Source organism: Melospiza melodia, chromosome 3, assembly GCF_035770615.1.
Source record: "Melospiza melodia melodia isolate bMelMel2 chromosome 3, bMelMel2.pri, whole genome shotgun sequence".
NCBI classification, from domain to species: domain Eukaryota; kingdom Metazoa; phylum Chordata; class Aves; order Passeriformes; family Passerellidae; genus Melospiza; species Melospiza melodia.
The window spans coordinates 116,468,618-116,492,775 of record NC_086196.1 but is presented as its reverse complement, the minus strand read 5'-3'; the positions used below and the strand labels follow the sequence as shown (position 1 = coordinate 116,492,775).

The following is a 24,158-nucleotide window of genomic DNA, read 5'->3' as shown; positions in this document are numbered from 1 at the left end:
AGCACTTTCCAACCACCACCTCAAAAACCAAGCCAGCCCAACCTGTGGAAATCAATCTTCTACCATGGCTGCCCTGAACTGATCAGCTGGGCCTGACCTGCCTGCACTGTACAGGAAATTATCTGACTCTGATTTCCAACCAACACTGAACCATTGCAACAGACTTCTTCCAGACACTCTGGAGTAATTGATATGAAACACACATAAAAAACCTCTACTTTCAAATTAACTCAGTCAAACTACCGAAAAACAGATTTAAGGTTCATTTGTCATAGTTTAGCTCTTTCTTTTATTACTATGTATTTTCATAGTTAGAACCTAAACTTGCTTGAACCCTTCTCAATGTAGTGATACAAAGGGAGAAGCACAGTCTGAGCAAAGCTAATTTCTAACCACGCTCTAGATGAGCAGGTGCAACTCACTCACACAGAAAATATATTTTCTGCCAGCAGAAAGTTGAAGCAAGTAGATTTTTTTCCTTACAAACGCTGACCTGTTTGCTCATCTGTTACAGCAGTGTTAAAATCGGAACATACAAAACATCTTACAAATGCCATGCCTTTGCAAGAGCTGTAAATGGAATTCTAGGCTCAGACTGCTAAAATTTACCAAAGCCCAAAAGGCAAAGCTGCTGCTCTCCCAAGGTTTTCACACTGCTCACTGCCAGGGTTCCTTCTCTCCCAAACACAGCACATCAACAGCAGCAGACCTACATCCAGAATACCTTAAAACCCGAAAGTGCCTTGAGAAAATCTTTGTGCCTTTGCAACTCCCAGCTGCACAGCCAAGGAGTCAGGAATATTTATGGCATTACCACCAACAGCCTGAGGAGTGTCACCTCCTCAAGGCTCCTCAATCCCTGTGGGAAATGTGAGAGATGCAAAATTTGTTTCAAACTTGGGAGGAAATGCAAGGAGCTTGGGTTCTGCAGGTGAGGGGTTTTTCTCTTTGTGTTTTAGTGCACCTCTGTGTAAAAATGAAATACAGATGTGAGACTCAAAAATCTGCCACATTTCACCCAGACCAAGATAGCCCATTCCTTGGAGCACCCAGATGCAAAAGAGATTCATCTCCATGAACAGCAGATCCCTTACAAATTTATAAGCAACCTTCTTTTGCAATAAATTAACTGCTAGGGACTGATCTGTGTTAACCTGTAAATACTGCAAATTCAAATGTAAAGATTTAATACACTGGACCCAGTGAACCGGATTTTCAAGCAACAGACAGCCTGCATACACAAATCAGGATGCTGGAGCACAACAGAGACAATTTATGCCTCACTAAATGTGATGTAAAATATTTAAAGGCAGAAACAGTTTCAGACAAGCTAGCACACTATAAATTCATGCTGTGGAATAGGATCTGTGTTCAAGCACAGGCATAAAGCTGTAAAGCCCTGGAAATGGATTTGTCCCTGTGGAATTGCTCCCTCCTGGTTCCCCTCCAGCTGATGATATTCCCCATGGGACTCTCCTGCACAGGAGGTGCCCCGTGGCAGCTGAGGTTGAAGAGTAAGCAGGGAGCTGGCCCTGTGAGAGCTGGAAGCTGAACACACTGAGGCAGCTGGGACACTGGCAAGGTGTCACTGAGCCACGAAGCTAAAGAAGCCTGCCAAGCAGCATGGCAGGCCCTCTGTCTATCTGCAGACTCTACAGATGCAAAATCCTCTTTTTCTCTCTTGAGGAAAAAAAAATGTTGTGTGGGGCCTATCTTCCAAAGTCCTCCCTCTTGCTCCCTTTGGTGAGTTCCTCTCTATGAAAACCCAACATGCCCCAAAACTCTGCTTGGCATGTCCTTTGTGAAGAGACCAGCAGCTCAGTGCATGGGCAAGGATGAGTCCTAGAGCAGGAGGGGAGCACTACTGCCCACCAGAGAGAACTGAAAACCTGTCACCTGTAACAGCTAACAGCTGAGCAGCAGGAAAGATGCTGTTCTGGCCTTGCTGTTCCCAAAACTATCACCCAACAGCTCATTTACCATGTGCACAAACCCAAACATTATCCTGGGGGTTCCTGTAAAAGCAGGAGCATTTTTGGCAGATGCATGTATGTCTCTTTTATAAGGAACTGCAGTTTCAAAGTACCTTTTTGTCCTCCATTTAACTGGCCTGCAAGCTTTTATGGCTCTTTTTTAAAGTACTTTATCAAATTTTACAACTGAAAAACCCATCCCAGGGTTTGAGGAATGTCAGGAGAAATCTGAAGCTCTTAGCTCTAAGTGATTTTGAAAACTATTAGAATAGCTTTCATTACAATGGACTGCAAAAAAATATAAATTACTAGGCTGCTAAGAATTACTTGCCTAGCTTACCAAGGAGGGCAGATAAGAATATCTAGTTCTGTACTTACTATTGCATATATATTAGTAATAACATTATGTTCCAGTATTAAGCCACAGAATTTTATTAAAATTATAGAACTTGGAAGTGAAAAACCCTAGAGCTCCCCAGTGTGCTTACCTCCGAACTGGAATTTTCCCATTTGTGTTTGTTAGAAAGGCCAGCTTCATCCAGCTGAAATTAGGAACGAAATATTTTTAAAACACTGTTTATTAAAATTGGGGTCTAGATGTTACGTTTAACTTGTTGCCATGTCTGCTAAATAGTACAAACAAATAATTGTTCTGCAATAAAAACATTTTTCTGTAACCTTTTAATGCTTGAGGCAGGGTAGTTCTTTAACTGCAAAGGCAAAAAGCAGCCCAAAAAAATCACTACAGCAATTAACACCAGTGTGAAGATGAGAAAGTCTCATGGGGCTTTGCTTGCATATGCATCAAAGAGAAAACAAGCCAGCCAATAATTAAAACATACACTACCATAAATCAAATGAACAGTTATAAACTCTCCTGTAATTTCTCCTGGGCAGATGCCAGATATAGCCTTGAGACATCTTTAGTCTAAATAAAAGACAAACTCCTAACTCATTTAATACCATTTTCTTTCTGACACTGTTTTGTAAATGTCAAACTACAAAAAGTAATTTTTTTTCCAATTCCAACAAGGAAAACACAAAGACAGAAAAATAAAGGAGAAGGGAGAGGAAAGAAAGCAACTTACTGTTTCTTGAGGCACGTCATTGGACTGACATTGTTAGCTCTGAAGTTATGTATGATGGATCCAAGCCCTTCTACCCATTGCTGAAAAACACCAAAACACCAAATCAGGGAAACTGAAGAGGGGAGAAGTAGGAAAGCTTGGCTTGGGGGATGGCTCCTCTCCTTGAAGCCATGGGTAATGTCAATAACCTGTGCCAGGTCACAGCCCATACCATGGAAAAGCTCAGCCTGTTTTATCCATTTTACCCATCACTGCTCATCCCCCACTAGGCACAGGGATGTGCTTTCCATTCCTCCAAATGCTACATGTGGGACCAGCAGTGCATTAAATCAGTGTACTGCCAGCCAAGGCAAGTGATCACTCACTGATTTATTTGGCCTCTATTTATGCCCTGTATGAACCTGTAGTGGCCTCCTTTTAGTGGCAGTGGCAATACCAGCCCTTGCTGAGCTGATATTTATTTGTGCTGAGGCCTCCATTTATACCCTGTATGAACACTTGCCTCCCTTTGGTGCCAGGGGCAACACCAGCCCTTGCTGAGCAGCATCACCCAGTGTGTGAGGACATATTTCACTGGTCCAGCTTAGGAAAGGAGTGAAATAAAATATCAATAAGCTAGAGGAGGCACAACAACTGCTCTCACACCCTGTTACATATCCAAGCCCTGCTTGCTTTCATCCTCCAAATGCACAGCATTGCAAATAATCCCTGGGATGACTTGCAGCCAACAGCAGCATTACAGCCCTTACTGCTGTAATTCCTCTTTCAGGGATCTATTTTCCTGCTGTAGCCTGCACCCCAAGCTTGCAGAGCTGCAGCTTAAGGCTTAGGCCCTGACATGAACCCCCACTGATTTCAGCAAGAATCCTGGCAGGAAAAAGCCATGGCAAGATTCAAAAATGGCAGTGCTACAAGCCAAGTTCCATCTCAATTATGCCATTGTAACACTAGGATTACTCAACTGATAATTTACACTGGTGGAATGGAGATGGGATTTAGTCCACTGCTAAACATTAACCTTGGGAAGAAAGGAGCTTTTTGCCTCTGGCCAAATGCTGTGCATGCAGCCTGAGCTGACTTGGGCAGCGTCCAGACATGACACTCATAAATAGATGCAGATGAGTGGATTTTTCTTTTCATGAATGAGTGCTGTACATCTGCAAGACAGATGAAAAAAATCCTGATTTATACTGGACGAGCACTAGCCTCTTTGGGAAAGGGTGTATTGTAAACTGCAGGCAGCAAATCCCTGGGTTAAAACAAGGTCTGGGGTGTCAATTCAACACACTTCAGGAGACCCCTGCACCCATGAAATATTAAATCTGTTTTCCTTTAGGAAAAGTAGTCACTTATTAAGATGCATGTTAATACTTAAGTGTTCTTTTTTAAGTTACCTTTTAAATAAGTACTGCATTAAATATTCATTTAAAGAGATCAAGTGTGTGTCTGAGAATTATTTGAATCACAGAACTATCACTTATGGGAAAAGGTAGCATTTGGGGTTTTCTTAGGTGTGTTTTTGGGCTTGGAAACAACCCCCCAGTCAGAGTCTGCCCTCCCATCTCCCTTTTCCCAGCTGCATGAGTAGATGACTCTGTAGTCATAGGCTGCAGGGACTGCCTAGGAAGATAAAGAAAGCAAGGTTCATGGGGCAAGATAATACTATTTTATCTTTATATTAGAACTGATATAACTAGAAACCACTGACAGATTTAGGAAACACTGATGTTTTCCCACAAATGTTCCCTCACCTCAGATGACAAAGGAATGGGGCTTGTGATAATTTCAGGGTAATTGCCTGAACAAATCTTACACAGAATTCAATTTCCTAGAACTGCTGAAATTCAACTATTGTCAACTGCCTGTGTTTGGGGTTTGTGGTTTGTTTGGGTTCGGGTTTTCCTGGTTTGTTTTGGGTTTGGGGGATTTTTTGTTTGTTTGGTTGGGTGTTTGCTTTTGTTGTTGTTTAAACCAATTAAATGTAACATTCCTGCTGCATTAACACTGTTGCAGCTACACAACCATTGGTCCTTGTGCGATCTGCATTGGTCTGCAGCCCTTCAGAACTCCTCAGCCCTCTAACACTGACCCAACCACTCAGTGGCATACTCACTGCAAACAGAAAACCCCTGCGAAAATTCCATTACACCAAATGCACGTTGGAAATAAGCTGCAGGCTTTCTGCCATTTGTTTCTGCCAGAAAACCACCCCTGGTGCAGTGCTGCCCATATCAGCATTTCATTTGGAGCTAACACCACAGACCCATTCTGATTTGAAGGCAATGGACTGAGACTACACCAGATACAACAAAAACTAACATTTAAAAGCAAGGCTGGCCAGCACTCAGCTCTGCAGTCACCTCTGCTCATCTAGAAGAGCTGCCAAGAAGGAACACTGCTAGAGAAAAACACGAGTGAAGAGAGAAATCAATACACTAAGCACTTCCCAAGTGATTTTTCGTAGGAGTTGTCGTGATGGCTCCCACTTTAGAGGTCTCCCTAACCTTTTCTCAGTGTTAATGCCCTTCTCTGACAGAGATGCCAAGGCAGGAACTGCACTCCCTTGGAGCAAAACAGCACAAAGCTCCAGCCCAACCCTGCTGAGGCACAAAAGCATCACGCTGCTGGGGCAGCAGGAAGGGAGGGAGCCCCGAGCATCTCCACGGTGTGTGAGGGGCCCTGGGCAGCAGCAGCAGCTCCAGAGCCCCTCCTGCCCATCTGCTCCAGCTGACAGCAGCTCAGGCTGCCTGCCCCTGGCTCTGGGCACAGCAGCTCCTGCAGAGTCACAGCACACCCTGCCCACGGCCACCAGCTGCCCCTCAGTAACAGGAACACAAAGGAAAACCAAACTCAACGACACATCCAGCACTGGCAGAGTTTTTGTCCCTCTGAGGCAGAACAGTCTCAATTAATACTGCCTTCACACTTGCTCCTAGGGTACTGTGATCAGTGCACAGATACTCACAAAATTCAATATCCAGCTGGCACTATATTGCTTTCCTGACAACAAACCATTCCCAGGTTTAATGCACACTGTCTGATGACCTTGCAGGAGGCATGAAAGAGGGGCTCAGGTTTATCCAGCTAACACACAGACAAATACAGGAGCAACCTTGCTTGTATTCTGAGACAGCACCCCTTAATTTACAGATGAAGCTGAAAGACCTGTACATCTACATAAGGAACAGGCATACAGATCCTCAGTTCTCTTCTTTCATCCTCAGCATTTTCAAGTCACTGCCTGTGCAAAGGATGAAAATTCTGTAAAAAGTGGAATTCTGAAATGAGATACCATTTAGGAAGCAATTATTGGTGCCATTTAGGTACCAATAGGAAGCACCTTGTTCTTAGAAAAAAATATGTCTTTGATAGAAATCAGGGTGCATTGGATTCTTACTGACGCTAGTGCTGAATATTTTCCAATTTTCAAAATATGGTTCAGTATCCTTAATCTGTCGAGATATACACAAATATTATTCCAGATTCATAGAGGGATCTGGACCCTGATATCTAATCCTGGAAAATGAAAAGAAAAAGCCATGAAAAGAAACAAAACCAAACAGCAGAACATCCCAAGCTCAGACCCCCTTAGGCTGACACAAGAGGCCAAAATCTACGCTGCAGGCTGGAACAAACACTGTGTTGTTTTTCTCTGACAAGATCAAACACTGTCAAACATCTCCAGAAGAAGAAGGGGCAAGAAAAATCAATCACAGAAGCACTCTCTTAGCTTTTGCTGTCAGCCTGAAATGCTTCTGAGGCTCTTAGTGACCCTGTGTTAGTGAGGTTCACTGAAGGAACACGGGCACAACTGGCAGGGGGCACAAATAAGTTTGGCCTTTCAGCTCTATTTTAGCCATCAACCTTTCATTTGGGCAGGGTTAAAAATGACAGAATTATGAAAGGTTAAAAAGCACCATAGCCTGCAGCTCATGACATTGCAGACAAGGCCATGCATGGTGGCTTGTTGACCCATGGGGTCAGTACTGCCAGACCTCTCCAGATTTTGCCTTCCCCTTTGCAGGGTTGCACTCCACCTACTGCAGGCATCAGGAAAGCCAGGGAGGCACTGCCCTCTGATTTTGGGGTTCAGGTCTGGGACTGGCTGCCAAGGGCTCCACAGCCCAAAGGCTCAGGAAGCCACAGAGAATTGTTCCCACCTGTGCCCAGGACACAGTGGGCTGGCAGGAGTCCCTGGCATTGCCCTCAGCCAGCAGATGTCCCCATTCCCTCAGTGCAAACACCTCACAACTGCTCTCTGCTCCAGGAAAATCACTCAGCAGCCACAGCAAGGAACCTGAGAGGTGACAGTGCCAAACCTCCCCCTGCCCTGCCCCACCACAGCACTGACTGTAGCAGGACATGGCTGTGGAAACACTGCACACAGATAAAGGGAACCTTGTGACCTTCAGCTATTCCAGCAGCAAAGCTGGGGCTCACCTGAGGCTCACAGGCTCTGTACTGGAGCTGCCCAGTGTGCCCACACTGCTGCCACTCAGTGCATTGCCAGAGTGGGTGAGGAAAGAAGATAAGTCCAGATTTTGGGTGGCTGAAGTACAAGAGCTTTACTGGACTAATGGCAGCCCATGTGCCAAGGGCTGAGGCTCACCCCAGCACTGGATCACTTCTGCCCCAAGGAAATTCATCCCCAAATACTCACTGGCCTTTTCAACTGTCCTAGACTGAGTGAAACAGATTATCCAATTACTGGGGCACATAAAGTCCATCTGGGAAGTAAAAAAGAAAAATACACACATATGCTCTCATCTCTAATATATGTGTGTGCATGTGTGTGTGTTAATTTTAGCTCATGATAATTTATACAACCCGATTAAATCAGGATTCCAAACATCAGGTTTTAAATTCCACCTTTTACAGTCACTCTCTACTACCACAGTGGAGCTGTTTTAGGAGTGGACCATGACAGCTGCTTGCAATCAGAGACACAGTACACACAATTCTGTGGCTGTTTTAAGAGTGGAAATGAAAACCAATTTCTCAGCTGAAAACACCAATAAAATTTAAGTAGATAGAATGTAAATAGCAGAGCTGGAGCTTGGAGACAAGTGCAGAGATAATAAACACTCTCTTGTTGCTGGAGTTGCTGCACTTGGGGCACAGCAGTGCCTTGGGCAGCCCTGCTGAGCACCAGGGGCACAGGTGAGGACAGGTGACAAGAGCCAGCCTGGGATGGGCCCAGAGGGAGGGTCCAGCAGTGCCCACAGCAGTCCCCAGCCCACTGGCACAGCTGGGACACCCCCAGGGACTGTCCCCCTGTGCCACCCTGTGCCAGGGACCTGCAGAACCTGCTTCCCAGTGTGCCACCCCTTGCACCGACAGGATCTTCCACCAATTCCCTTTGTCAGAGCTAGCCAGTCCCATTCCAACCCAGCCTTCAGTGGGTAACAATGCTTCTTTTCCCATTGCAAATTATCACCTACAGAAGCCTTTCCGGGCAGAGAGGTTCTGAGCTTTAGTGCTTGGATCTGCCACTCAGTTCCCTCATTTGAATTACCCCAACCAGGTACAGACCAAGGCTCTGTTCCTCACAGCAATGGGGGACAGCAGAAAGCATAGGTTTCTTGCACACATTTACAACCCTCACACATATCTGGGCAGCTCAAGCTTCAGTCATTGCCCCTTCCCCTCCAAACTCTTGCCTCTGTCATTTCACAGGAGGGGCTTTGAGCTGGATTAATGTGAGCTCTATTTTAAGCTGCAGTTAGCAGCTGCACAGCTACTCAATGCCATGCAAAGGCTGGTTCTTCTGCAGGGGATTTACTGTGTCCCACAAGGAAGATGTTCTCTCCTGAACACAACAGGAAGAATGAAGCAGGAGCACTTCTAGTGCAGATAACTCCAGAAAATTCCATTTCAGCACAGAAGTGCAGTAGCAAGCTGTGGTATTTACCATATACCAAAGGTCAACACAGCACAGGCCAAATTCCCCAGCGAAGGCAACTTAGAGAGCTCTGCATTGATTTTCTGGCTTGATCTGCCTTCTGCTGTCCCTCATGCCTCACACATCTCATATCAGATGAGGTGGATCATCACTGCTGACAGCTCTGGGTGAGTGTTTTGGTGGGAAGGTTCCCAGATGCAGAGCTCTGGGTTCCATGGGGCTCAGAGCCTGCCCACTGCAGCATGACACACCAATTCTGTAAGGCTGGGCTGCTAATGAGCACCAGAGCTTCTCCACAGCATAATTACCTCATCTCTTGTGACAGCCTCTCTAATGGGCCAGCAGTCTCACAAACCAATTAGGCTAATACAGGTTATTGAGATCTAGGGTGGCTGAGAAACTTAACTGCAGCTGCTCTCAGAAGAAATCAGAGATGCTGCTGGGTGGAGTGTGAAAGTGAATGCTGCCAACATCTCCTATGCTTTGCTTCTTTTTTCAAATGCTTTCAAAACATAACTCTGACACGTTATTTCCCTTGAAGTCTGCTGAAAATACACACAGTGAAATCAATTTAGTGCACCCATGTAAGTTATTCAAGTGTTTCTCCTATAAAGGAGTTTGCTCAGCATTGCCAGTGCTTCCAAAGGTATGGATCCAAAGCAATGAACAATAAAACAGGCTGGCAAGTGATTTAGTGATGCTGCATTCAGCAAACAGTTTTAAAGGAGGGGATTTACCAGGTGTGTGATACTGATCACTATTTAATACTTATCTTACAGGCAGAACAGATTATAATCCTAAACACCCCAAATGCATGCAGACAGAAGAAAAGAAGAAAAGTGTGTATTTTAAACCCCCATGGATGCCTGGATCTCAGCTAGCAGTGTCCTGTCAGCACTCTGAGCAGGTTTCTCAGAGCAGCTCACAGCTGAGGGCCAGGGCAGGTGGAGGCCAGACTTGCATCCCTAGCTCTCAGGAAGGATGAGGTGTCAAACAGCACCATTGCTTCCTGAGGGCTCCTCCGTGTCAATGGGAAGCAGAAAAGAGCCTGGCTCCCCATAACTGCACAGAGTTTCCTTTCCTGCTTTTGTTTTTTAAAATAATACAAACCACACAATGCAATTGGGTTATCAGAACAGAATGCAGAAGGGCTGAGCTCTACCCACCAGGAAAATGGCAGCAATTGCACTTCCCTTCAGCATCCCTGTCACAGACCCAGCAGCACAAGCTTGTCTGCTGGGGCAGTCCCACACAGAGGCACTGACCAGCTCAGGGAGTGCCCTGTGCCATACACAGTGGTCACACAGGGGCACTGACCAGCTCAGGGAGTGCCCTGTGCCATACACAGAGGCACTGACCAGCTCAGGGAATGCCCAGTGCTGTACACAGAGGTCTCACAGAGGCACTGACCAGCCCAGGGAGTGCCCAGTGCTGTACACAATGCTCTCAGTGTCTCTGATAACCCTCTGTGCATTCTCAGGCTGACAATCACTGTTTCCCTCACACAGTACACACACAGGGATGCTCCACAGGGATGTCTGGTGCCCTCTGGAAGGACAGGGCAGCAGACTCTAACCCAGGTATTTCAGTCAGCCATGCAGGCGGGCTCAGGAAAAACAATTGAGCACTGCTGATGAGCTCTTCTTTCACCTCCCACACACAGTTTAATTGTGAAATACCTTGGCTATTTCTGTGGTTTCTGCTACCATGAAAGTGAAGCTGATGTTCACCAGGTCTGTGCCACTGCAAACACACACTATCCGTCCTTCCAGCTCATTTTCTGATTTTCCAACAGCCTCGAGTGCAGTCAGTATTTTGGGATCCTGTGAGACACAATAAAGAACTTGTTACATTTGCAACACTTCTGCTACGCAAGGCACGATGGTAAAAATGCATTTTCACCTCCTCATACATTTACAGACCTTTAAACTTTTGCCAGTCATCTGAAATGAGTGCTTCCACTCAGAAACATTGTGTGCAAACCTGAGAAAACAACACATTCTGACAGTCAGGAACATGACTGTGAGAACTCATCTTTTCATCACGAAGAACAATAATTAATCACTCCAAGGACTGGGGACAGAGGATCAGCACTAATCTGGAAGTTAATTATTCCCATCTAGTTAACCCCATAGTTCCTGCAGTCGTGATCTGTGTGACCTGGAGGTTCTTCAGTGACGTGTCACACGAGCTGCTGTCCCTGCTGCTGCTGGAGGTTCCATGGGCATGCTTTTGGAAGGGCAGAGCTGCAGGCTGCAGCACGCTGCTGTGTCTATGAGCATGGGGCTGTCTGCATCACCACAGCTCTTGCTTTTGGAAAGGCAGAGCTGGAGCTGCAGCACACTGCTGTGGCTATGAGCATGGGGCTGTCTGCATCACCACAGCTCTTGCTTTTGGAAACGCAGAGCTGGAGCTGCAGCTCATTGCTGTGGCTGTGAGCATGGGGAGCATGGGGCTGTCTGCATCACCACAGCTCTTGCCTCTTCAGTGGGGCAGAGATCTGGGCCTGCAGACTACCAGGAGGATTTCTAATACAGAGTTACCTACATGAAAACACTTCACATGTGAAAGTGGAAATGCAGGGCTCACAGCAGATCTCCTAAACTGAAGGGCTGCTGGAAGGAGAGGCACACCTCTGCAGAAAACCCTGCATATTCCTTCTGAATACTCCTGAGTGTATTTCCAAAGGCTTGGGGCTCCAGAACTCCTAGCTAGTACTTCTGCTGAAACCCTTTAAAAAGGCAGGCTGTGAGCAGCTGCCCTCTCTGACCACCTAAACGCAGAAAGAGGGATGCAAACAAATCCTTCTACACTTTATGCCAATGGAGAGAGAAGATAAAATAAATTCAAACAGATCGGAACAAAAGTAATGGAAAATGAACATTTTTTCTCAGATCCCTAAACAAGTATCCCAATAAACTGTTAAAAGATAATTAAAATCTCCTGCTATGTGCTCTTAATGTCTATTCAGCTCTCAGTGCATCCTGCACCCTGCAGTACATCAGAAAGGCCAGATGACTGACCCTGCCCTCTGCAATCACAACAAATCCTGCAAAACTTCAAATGTGAGGCTATGATTGCAAAGTAAAAGCTGTGTTACTGATATTACTTAAAGAAATGAATGCAATCCTGCATTTTACCTTCAGCTGAAATATTGCTCGTTTAAATGAAGTATAAAGTAAGTACAGAGTACCTTTGGTACAGCTCCAAAGCGAACACTGTTGATCAGGGAGCACTCTAACACCTGGCCCTCCTGAAAGGACAAAAAGGGTACAAGTTCAAAGGCTGCATGAGACACAATTCCACTGGGAGTTTCACCAAAAAATACCTGAGAATTTCACTGGCAAACTGTTAATAAACACTAAGCAGTATATTTCCCTTCAGTATTAGTTGATTCCCTCTTAAATTCTTCACTTCTGTCGATTCTAAAAAGAATAAGATGAGGACTAGTTTTGTAAACAAACTAACAGTATTTTAAATTTTTTAAAAACAGAATATACATAAAGTGCAATAGCATATAATATACATTCCTGACATAATTGCAATATACCTTTCCTTCACTTTTCCAGCTCAGAAAAAAGCCGAATTCATCCACTTGAAAGAGACAGTTGCTTTCAAAGACAAAAGATTCCTATAGAAAAGAAAATACAGACCATCATTTTAGTCAGTTTGCCAAATATCAATTATTTATCATTCACAAATTAAGGATTGTTCTGTTTCTTCCCAAAGACCCTCCTGCAGAATTTTTTTACCAAAAAAACAGAAACAAGGGAGGCAGGCCTTTAAAAATGAGATCACTTTTAATGATTTGTCTTATTGTTCACACTTGAGACACTGAGATGCACTTAATTAATATTTTCCTACCTCATTGCAACTAGATGATGTTTTATTTAATAGAAGCAGTGATTCTTACCTAATAAAAAATCTTAATGAAACAGAACTTCAAGAAATGTACTGAAAATTAAATGCTTGAAGGTAAAAAATATATAATTTGCCAATGCCACCCTCAGGATCCAATGGCCACATTTCCTTTCAAGGTGCAGAATTTGGGAAGCATTTTCTGTTGCATTGTGGCAGTGTACATGCTGTGAGTGCCTTGCAGGCAGAGTGAGTGACAAGCAGAGCTTGCAGGATATTGATTTGTACAAGAAATCAGGAAACAATGGCACTCCAGAGAGACTGGGCAAGGCAAAAAGTCAGATGAGCTGAATTTATAAAGAGATTTTCCCCACACACCTCCAGCCTCAATTGGAGCATCATAAATTAAGCTGAAATGCAGGAAAAGGGTGTGCAGAACCAATCACTTCTTCAAGAAAAAGAGAATCCAGAATTTCCTGACTTCCTTAATTGAATAGTGAGGAGATTTTGTGGGAAGAGTCCTCTGTGAGGAAACAAAGCAGGCTCCCAGGTGTGCCCCAGAAACCTGGAGCAGGAGGGGCTCACAGGGTGGACAGACAAGGTTCTGCTCCATGGGGGGAAGACAGGAGCTCCTTCCTGGGGTTTGGGGGCAGCAAACCCAGCTGAAGGAGCCTGAGCTGGGTGCCAGAGCTGGGGTGTCTCAGAGCAGCCAGCTGAGAACAGAACAGCACAGCTGTGCCTGGCACTGTCCTGCCAGTGGTGACATCCCAGCAGTGACACCCAGGTGCCAGCAGTGCCCCTGAACTCCACCCAACCTGGAGCACCTGGAACCCTCTGCTGCAGCTGCACGCTCTGTTCTTGGTGAAGGCTAAGAGAACAACCACTCACTCACAGACTGTGTTTGCAGCAGGGCTTGCTGAAGGAAAATAAAGCTTTTTTCTCCATCTCCACCACTATCTACTTCATTTATCTGGCCCCAAATCTGGAAACACAGGGTAAACCAACTATCCCTATCTTGGCAGGCCTGGTGATAAAAAATACCTTTTACTTACATTTCCAAAGATAAGAAAATACTAATATCCCTGAAGGCACTTACCTTCAACTTACAGAGATCTCCTGTTCAAACAAGATTAAAAATAGACCCAGATACAATTATTCTTACCAGCATATCAATGCTGAGTATAGGGTAAACTTCTCAACACTTTATTTCAGCTGCCTGTGTAAAATGTCCTGTTTTGCATTCCTTTAATAAAGGTGGATTAAAGCACAGCTGAAAGCAGGATCATAGTAATCATATTTCAGATAGAGTGCAGATTGATTTTCCAAAGTAGATAAAACCACTCCAGTTCTCAAATGATGCATTTGAATCAGAAAATGAATGTTCTGTGTTCTCTGACTTTCCCTTGTAATAGGCAGGTGCTCAGTTTATATATCCAAAAAAAGCAATATTCTCCCTCCCTCCATTTGATAGATAATACAAAAAAAATGGAAGGATTCACTTTGTTTAATAATGTGCTTTATGAATCTGCAAAGATGAGAGTTCTATACATGTTACAGATATTTTGATCCAATTTTCCCTTTCTCTTCCTCAGGGCTTAAGTCAAATCAGAGGGATTAAATATATTTTAAAGCTATTTCTTCTAAAAGCAAAAAAACCCCTCTATGTAGCAATAAAGTCTGTTGGTATTGCCTCCCCACAGACATTTCTGAGGGTATTACCAGAAAAAATTAAAGTTTCTTTGTGTACAATGAAAGCAAAGCATGAAATATTCCGGCACTTCTGCATATTTAAAAGAGAATAGCAAATGAAAAGCAACTGGGTCTTACCTCTTCGTATCTATCAAACACAGCTCCATCTTGCAGAAAAGAGGGAACTGGCTTCTGCCAGTTAAATTCATAAGGTTTTGCCATGACTACAGAAGAAAAACCTGAAATGGAATGGAAAAGCACAGTTCAATTACTGTCCTTCAAAAGGAGCATTTCAAAGGCCAAGCAGGAAAAAAAGTGACTTTTAGCTTTTCCTTTCATACAGAAGTACTAAAAAGTCACAGTGCATTTCCAAATTAGGAGCTTTCCTCCTAAGAGTAATTTTGTTTCATATCTTTACAACGGAAAACACTTGTAAAATGTGTGTATGAACTTAATTATTTGAAAAACACTTTGCACTGTAACTGTAGAGTACAATGAGGCTGGGATTAACCTAGCTCTAGGTGACCAAATACTACAACCTGTAATGCAGACAAATGCTGCTTATTTTTCTGGTCATTGATACAGAAATCAAAAATACAGTTTGAAAGTTATGTACACATGCCACCGTTAAGTGTTCATGTTCATTCAAAACAGGATGATATGAAATAATAGATCTCTATTCCAAAATCTTAGAAAAAAGGACTAAATTATACTTAAACTATTAGTCTGTCCCTTTTTTCTCCCAATGAAGAGAAGCTTTGAAGAAAACAGATCATCTATATCCAATATCTTATCAAAAGCCTCCTTTTCTTTTAGCCAGTCCTGTGCAGACACACCTGAAGTGATAACCACTGTTTTTATGGCATGGTAGCTGTTCCCCAATCTATTTAAATGTCTTCTATTATCAGAATGGTCTTCAAACACAACAGGTAGCTCCCGCAGCAATAACTGCTCCCATCCTTCTGGGAAAAGCTGACACATTCTGTGCTAAAACACCAGAAATGTAGTGGCACTTTTAAGGCTGTGAAGAGTATTCCTGCACAGTCCCAAGCCTTTAAAAATGGCTTTTCCCCCTTTTATACTGGTGCTGAACCCCACACAAACCCAATTTAGAAGTTCTGCAGGTGCTGTGTAAGGCAGATCCTAGTGCTCCCTCCAGAGTGGCACTCAGAAACCTGGCTGTGAGCAGTGCTTGAGCACACTCTGAGCTCTGAGAAACATTCCCCAGCTCAGCAGCACACACATCACCTGGCCAGCTCTGCATGCAGCCCCAGAGGCACAGCTGTGTGCCCCCTTCTGCCCAGGGGTGCTCTCCTCCCTCTGGGCACTCACACAGCCCCAGAGGCACAGCTGTGTGCCCCCTCCTGCCCAGGGGTGCTCTCCTCCGTCTGGGCACTCACACAGCCCCAGAGGCACAGCTATGTGCCAGCTCCTGCATAGGAGTGCTCTCCTCCCTCCGTCTGGGCACTCACACAGCCCCAGAGGCACAGCCGTGTGCCACCTCCTGCCCAGGGGTGCTCTCCTCCCTCTGGGCACTCACACAGCCCCAGAGGCACAGCTGTGTGCCACCTCCTGCCCAGGGGTGCTCTCCTCCCTCTGGGCACTCACACAGTCAGATGAGCCTGTTACTCCATCGGTGACATACTCAACAGGAGCTGCTCAGTTTGGGCTGCACCGTGCATTTCCCAACCCAGAGCTCCTCTCCTCTCCTCTCCTCCCTCTGGGTACTCACACAGCCAGATGAGCCTGTTACTCCATCGCTGGCATACTCAACAGGAGCTCCCCAGCTGGAGCTGCACCGCGCATTTCTCCCGCCCTGCAGTCAGCCTGAGCCTCTCCACTCTGCCTGGTGCCTCTCTGCATGAGGGTCTGGCCCAGGAGCAGTGAGGCAGCACCACCCCCTGTCCCAGAGCCAGCAGCACAGCCCTCCATGCCATTTGCATGGGCCGGGTTTAGGGCACAGAACAGCCTGATTGCTCGCAGCTCATCCACAGTCTGAACACCCCAGCTCCTTGTTATTTCCCACCTTCCCGGTCCCTTTCCCAGCTCTGCTGTCACAGGTCACTGCAGTTTACAGATGCACGGAGACAGATGAAGTGTGAGGGAAAGGCAGCTCGAGTACACGCAGCAAGGAGCTGGACGAACCGTAACAAACAACATTTTTAAGCCTTATGCTTTGGCAGCTGTGCAGAAGGTGAAGAAAACTCTCTCTGCCTTTAGAAAAGCTCTTTTCAGCCTCTCACATTTCTTACCGTCCTCTCAAAAATCCATTTTTTTCTTAACCGTGTTAGCTTTTAAGATCACCAAACTAAAATACAAAATATTCCCTTGTCACTCTTTGGACCTCTGTTCATCTTCATCAATTTTTTAGCAGTTCAAAGAGAGTGAAAAACAACACCAATCCCAACCAGCAAACCCAAACAAACACGACATTGCAGCATTCATATGGCTGCAAATGCATGCATGCATATACCCTCATTATGGTGAGAATCAAGAATTACCCTCTTTAGAGACATTAAATAACAACGAAATGTGTGAAGATTCAATTGGGAGACACAGAAGGTTAAGGAACTAAATTTAAAAGCAGCAAAATTGTAATTTGAAAACTTTTATACTGCCTTTAAAAACTGAAATCAAATTTTGTTACTGACTTAAGAGTTCTCAAAGTATAATATGAATACATACCATTCACAAAAGCAGAAAGAACACTCATATAAATCCACCTCAGGCTCAATAAATGACTACAAGGGAGAGGTGGGTGAAGTTGCAGCAGTTAACAGCCTCTTGCAGTATCTCCCTTTCTCCCAACTCTGATTTGTGCCTGAAGGCATGATTTGGATGACATGAAGCTCACCTGGAGCATCCAAAGAGCGAGGACACAAAATGAACCATATTCAGAAGAGCATTAATTAACACAAAAGTCTCTCTCTTCTGTAAGCTTGGCTGTACTAAGCTAAACCTGGGGCGTGTGGGCTGTAAATCCTGGGTTTGTCATTCCCTGACCAAGAGAAGGACAAGGTGCGGCTGAACAGGAGGAGGAAAGGATTCTGTTAGTACAAAGGAGACAAATGTTTGTGGAAAGAGGTGATATTCTAAACTAACCCACAGGGCTGGCTAGCATGATGGATGGATACTCCTTGGGTCCCATAAACATCCTGTCAATGCTGAGATACTGCTGGCAAGGACAGCAGGGTTCCTCAGAGCTGCCCCCCCAGTTTCAAACACACAAACTCATCATTTCCGCACTTTGCTCAGCCCCAGGATCCTAACAGGACCTGGAGGTTTTTTTTAGTCATTATTATTTTTGCTCTGGAATTAAGCCCTGTTTGCTGAGTGAGAGGTGAGGAGACTCCACACTCTGTGTTTGCCATTTCACCACTCACCTCTTGGCATTACAGCCCCTAAACCTGCCCCAGTTACTGTCTGTTGGGTTTCAAGGGCAGCACCCACCCAGAACTGTGCTGAGTTTGGTAATCATGCCCAGGAATAGATGTTTTTCTTACAGATACAAGGAAGCAATTAAAAAACCCCAAAAACTGAATCTATTTCCCATTCCCAGTCACCTCAGGACACTCCCCCACCTCAAATTACATATAACCTTCAGCATCACTCCTGTTTGGTGAACAAGATTCTTTATTAGAAAGACAACCATTAGAAAGATCAGCAGACTTCTCTAACTTTTGAGGTTTTTTATGGAGTTCATCCCAGTCCAGCAAGCCTCCCTGCAGAGCTACAGACTAGAGTAAACATCCAGCTGTCCATGACCAAACAGGCAGTGAAGCACTGAAATTCTTATAAAAATGCCCCTTTCATTTTTTAATGAGGCTTTGAAGTACTTTCATATTCAAATAGTGTAAATATTTCTAGAAACTTGAAGAAAAGTCAGATCTTCATGTATTTACTCCTCAATGTCAAATTCATTTGGTTATAAAGGTACTGACATTACTATAAGCAAAATGCAGAGACAGGGAAATGAAAAAAGAAAATGCAGTTTCATGTCTTTTAAACATGAAACTTTGGTTTTAACTCCAGAACTTAAAATTCAGAGTAAGTTTTAAGAAAATAAAAGCCACTATAGTGTGAGTTCTATGTGAAAAGTAGCAGGGTCATGATGCTGAATTTCTGCAGTGTCCACTCTATACCGTAAGACAATTCCAAGATTTCTCAGCTCTCCAGGCTGTTCCACAGTCAAATTTTGCTGGATTTCCCCCCTTTTTTTAAAGATTACTTTTTAGCAGGCTATTTTTAAACAGATTACTCCCACAGCTAATGCAACACCTGAAAGCAGCTGTCCCCAGAGCAAGGGCCAGGAACAGCAGCAGGCACCCAAGAAGCACCTGCAGTGGCCAGCACCGCTCTCCACTCCTGCTGTCCCATTTCCATTGCACGGGAAGGGCTGGGATTCGGGGCCAGCCGGGGGCTCAGAGCACAGCAAGAGGGGCTGCTCTGAGCTGACCTCTGAGCACTGCCCCAGGTCAGGGAGGCTGCCCATGCAGAGTTCCCAGGGAGTACCTGCTGCTGCTCCTGCCCTCAGTCGCACCTCTGGTGACAGCCACTGTTTCTGACAAGGGCGATTCCTAGCACAAAACACAGCGTTCTAACATCACCCCTCAGCTTCCTCAATATTTTTCTTCTTGTCCTAATGGCTTCCTAGTTTGTCCATACCTAGAGCTTTCCCCAGCATTCCTATTCATTTGAAAACTCTCATTTTTTGACTAAGTGCTGACCACCCATCCTTTTTGAGGAGGACAGCACTTGCCTTTATGAGAAATGAATGGTGCAGAAAGAGACATGTTGGTATTGTAAATAAACTTATTCTGGTCTATTTCCAACAGTGTAACAAAACTCTGTTCTGACTATTAGAAATACATTTAAATCAAGCCATTATGGAAAGCTTCTCAGATGATTCATTCAGGTCTAATTCCTCACAAACTTCTAAATTACAGACATTTGTAGGCCCAAGAAGGCAAATTATTTCTCTGCTCAGCAGCAATACAGAGCCACTGGAGCAGAGTTTTCCTTTTGAATTGATCACCAAAGTCATCAGGACTCATCACAGCCTGGGACCAGTCCTTGTGTGCCACCATTGTGAACCGGCTTTATTAGCTTCACCTGCTGACCAAAATGAGCCTTCAGATAGATGTCACTTGAAATGCCTGGAAAAACAAAAGTAACGCTGCAATTGCAACACCAAAGTGTTCAAAGAAAAGGTAACATGTTACTGATTTTCAAAACAACTCCTAAAGAAACAAGAGAACCTATACATACTCCCAGAAAAAGGTATGACTTCAATAGTGAGCTAAAATGCAGAACTACCAGAATTGGATGTTACTAAAATCTTAAGTGTTAAAAAATAATAAACCAGACATAGAAAACTACAAACTTCATGGAATAAGTAAAGTTGTGTTTCCTATTCTTTTCTTCTGGTGATAGGAAATTTGGTGTTCATATTCTCAGTTTTGTAACAGCAAAGGTGAGAGAAAAAGGGAAAGGCACAGATCTCCCCAAGGGATTATTTCAGGATGGAAATGCTCATAATCCTGTGAATAGTACAGAGGATTTAGCAATCTGATCCATCAAAAGACAGTAAATGATAATTGATGTTCATTTACACATATTATTCAGTATGCATCTAACAGTAACATTTTGCTTTAGATCTGTCAAGTGAACTTCCTTTCATGTGAGCATGTGATGAGGAACCACTCCCCAGAACCTACCCTGTTTTGTCTCATTCCAATAACACCAACCATGCAAAATATTAATTTGTCTAAAAATGTGAAGATGCTACATTTTTACCTTTAGTCATGCAGAAGCCTTAGAGGTGCTCAGATTTATTTAGCATAATGTCAAGTGTGCCATTTCCTGGAAGCCATCTCATCCCCAGGTAGTAGTAGAGAGCAAATTGGGCTTTGATGGAAACAATGGTTTGTGTAATCGCTGCCAAGATCCTTTCTGAACTGCTATAGCATGTGATGGATGTATACAGTGTGGCTGGATTTAACCAGCAGTCACTTCTATTAAGATTAATTACTTCACTCTGTGGCTTTCAGTGGAAGGCAGTGTTAAAACAAAGGCTACCTCATGGAATAATAAAACAATCAAACAAACAAACATGCAGCAATTGCAAAACACCACAAGTATTTCCTGATTTACTGAGGCCCAGAGTCTCTCTTCACAGTTTTGTAAACTTTGACACCTTGTATCACTACAGCAGAAAATTACAGCCTAAAGGAATGGGATTTGGCAGATTTGCCAAAAATTTTGGCAAATCTATTGAAAAACCAAGTTTTCAGCATGGTGATTGGGCAATTAATACCATACTTAATTTCTACTGCTGTTTAATCTGCTGCTGACAGGTGACACATTTTAAGTCAGTGAAGAGTGTTTCTCACAGGTACACCTGTGCAAAGTGTTTGTGCAAATTATTTGAATTCAAATCATGGGCAATTTTGACATTTAGAACTTCAGTTTCTTCTTTTTAGCTTCATTCTGGAGCTTTGTGCTCTACAAGATCTCAAGCAGAAGTGGTTCCTGTACTTTAATGTGACAGGAAGACAGGAATAAATGTTTGAAATTAAAATTCTAGAAAGAGTTCAGGTGGGAGTACAGATAAACACCAAACAATTGTAAGTGAGCATCACTCCAATAACAAATGCAGGAGTTCAGGAAGGGATCCAAGGACATAAAACAACTGCAAGATCCTAAGAGTGAATTATTAACTACAAACACCATGAAAACAAACTTCCAAACTGCATTAATATCAGCAGTCTTTCCTTTCTAAGTGCAAGGAAAGGTTTTGGAAAGAACACAATGTAGCACCTCAAACACAACCAAAACAAGCTACAACTATCAGCTGCTCTGTGACCACATCCTGAGGACACAGTTGTCTGTTTCCAAACTCTGACACAGGCTCGGACTTTGGATTAATAAAATGCAATGAAAGGTCAGGATCATCTTTTTGTAGTAACTTCTAAATCCCTGTGTGTTTGAAATAATCCCTGCTATGGTCAGGTACTTTAGTTCAAACCAAACTTTAATAAAGTCTGGACATGATTTATTAGGATCTTTTTCAAAATACACAGATATATTAAAAACTAATAAGCTGTGAGGAACATAGATGTTACTTTAAAATCTAAAATTAGGAAAGTGACATTATAATTTGCTGGTTTTCTGGATGATTTCTGAGAAAACAAGAGTGACCCACACTGCTGGCTTAAAATTTCAGACAAAGCTAAGGTGATCTCTGGCAATTGTTCCAGCAGTCTAGAGTGCATTAACATCAAAAAGCTGGATGCACTGTTTGACAGTTGGCAGTGTGTTAGAAGTAGGTATTTGTTGGAAGTTTAAACTAATTACAAATTTCTTGGTACCCTGCATAGAGCCTAGGAGCCACAGTCACCATGGAAATGCACAGGGCATTTACACTTCTTAGATTGTCATTGTGCAGTTTAACCCGTGGCATCAGTAAGATGGTTGGTATCTATCTCAGAAGATGCAATGCTGCTCAGATTCCATCCAAACACCCTTCCCTTCCCTCATCTCAAAGGCAGGGGAATGCAGGCAGGGCATTATCAGCTGGCTGGAATGGAAATTACCCTTTCTGCATTGCTATAGCATGTGATGATGTTTTCTGCCAAGATTTCAAGCTCACATCACAGAAAATCTCCCAGTCTGTATGAGGAAAAGAAACTCTGTGGGGCTCACAGTGTGTGCTTCAACACTCCTGTGCAAAGAGCAGCTCTGGGAATCACAATGACATTTAATGGATGGGGAAAATAATAATAACTGCCTGGCCTAAACCCTGTTGCAGAGGTTCAAGTTGTTTGTTTTTCTCACCCCTCAGCAGCCACTCTGGGTGTTGTATGCAAAGCCAGCACCCATCATCGATTGCTCAGGAGAAACACAGCCCCTTTGGGGCAGGAGGAGTCAAAGGATCCAGGCTGAGCTGGGGGTGAGCCACACAGCTCTGAGTCCTGCACGGACACTTTGCTGTTTCCCACGTTCCTCTGCCTCCCTCTAAAGAATGAGGCTAGCAAGGCTTGTTTGAATTACAGATTTAGTGATGCTAAGTACTCCTTTCATCACCAGTAACACCCAGTGCTAACTCATTAACAAAGTGGGCATTTTACTGAAGATGAGATCGCCCTGGTTCTAAACACAGGGTATCACAACTAGGCAGGGCTGGAAATAAACTGCTGCCCAACATTTGGAAACCCAGAAGCCCACTTTCCAGCAGGATAAATACAGACAGCCATGTTGGAGATACACAAGATTATAATTTATTTACATCTTTAATTTTGTAGAGAAGCAAGAGCAAAAAGCAAGTGGTTGTGAAGTTTCAGTTATTATTCCTTCATTATGGTAGGTAGGTGGCAGAGTAAGCATTTCTTGTCAATTTGTTTCAGTCACATTTCTTTTTAAACGGCTGTTGTGCCACTGCCCAGAAGCTCTGAAAACAATAGGAAAGATTGTGCAGCAAATGTGGCCAAGGATAAAGGAAAAATATCCCCAAAATCCTTTGGCTGGCAAGCTGATGGTTAACCAGAAGCAGAAAATGGGAATGCATAAAACATGGCATCACAGTCTGTTCACTAATCCCTGCCTCAGAGAGCCCCTGCAATCTGCATATTCATTTCTGCTAATCAAATATTAAAGCAGCTCTCTTGACACGGTGCCCTCTCCCTGTCACTGCCGAGGCCAGGAGGTGACAGCTGCTGTCTCTGTGGTGCAGGGAGCTGCCTGAGGCTGCTCAGGGCTCTATCTGATCAGCAGCCCACAGTGCCACACAGTCACTGCTGAGGCATTCAGCTGTTTATATGCTTCAGAATGCACCCCAAATGTTCCCTGAACATGAATGCATGGCTTGTGCAGAAATGGGTAAAACCAGCCCTGTCAGCTGGTGAAGAGCGGGGTGGGGGATGCTCCAAGGCAGAACCTCTCCCAGTTTCTGCTGGATGCACTGGGCTCCTTCAGCTATTCATAACAGAGACATGAAATTTCCGAAGGAAAGGCATCTCTGTTTTTGATTGCTCCAAGTGGATGATTTGACAGAGTATTCCTAAAGGGATAAAAATAAAAGTGTTGGTATGTAACCCATTAGTCCTGTATGGAGACAGAAAGGAGTGCTGGTTTGGCCTGCTGGCACACGCAGCCCTTTGGAGCCTGCTCTGACAGCTCCTGAGAAACAGCAACATCCACAGCATGCTGAGAAACCCCATTTATCCAGACTTTTCTGGAGCAGCTGGTGACACCAGAGTCAGGGGACTCCATTTCTCTGAATCCCTAACCTCAGGATGTCATTTCAGTGTCAAGCAGCAGGAGAGTGGGAGCTGGTCCCTCTCCGAGCTCCTCATCATCATCCTCATCACTGTTCTTTCTTGCCAGCAGCTGCTGTGACCCTGCTAGGAGGAAGGGGACACACACAGCACAAGCAGAGGATATAGCTCTGCCCCCACAGGTCCATGGGGAACACTCCCACATGGGCAGGGAGAGCAGCAGCCCTTTCTTCTCCTCCCTGCAAAGGTGAGAGCACACACTCCATGAGCACATTGCTGACCCCAGACAACCACCAGGGCAAAGAGAAGTGAAATGGGTGGGGAAGAGCACAACAATTGGAAAGAAGAGGAAGGAACTAACACAGAAAAAGCC

General features: G+C 44.3%; 1 protein-coding gene across 6 annotated transcripts in view; it reads right to left on the bottom strand.

The window, feature by feature from the left end:
- Window positions 1-24,158, bottom strand: part of PLCB4 (phospholipase C beta 4) — a 176,472-nt gene that overhangs the window by 61,981 nt on the left and 90,333 nt on the right. For 5 of the 6 annotated variants that reach the window (XM_063152829.1, XM_063152834.1, XM_063152833.1 and 2 more), the window contains 6 exons: window positions 14,649-14,749; window positions 12,514-12,594; window positions 12,157-12,216; window positions 10,643-10,786; window positions 3,062-3,141; window positions 2,462-2,515 (listed from right to left, as the gene is read on the bottom strand). In XM_063152829.1, the coding sequence (XP_063008899.1) occupies window positions 2,462-2,515; window positions 3,062-3,141; window positions 10,643-10,786; window positions 12,157-12,216; window positions 12,514-12,594; window positions 14,649-14,732 (503 nt within the window). In that variant the 5' untranslated portion in view covers window positions 14,733-14,749. Of the gene's footprint in view, window positions 1-2,461; window positions 2,516-3,061; window positions 3,142-10,642; window positions 10,787-12,156; window positions 12,217-12,513; window positions 12,595-14,648; window positions 14,750-16,242; window positions 16,264-24,158 lie in introns of those variants that run through there. The other variant, XM_063152831.1, reaches the window with a different exon arrangement.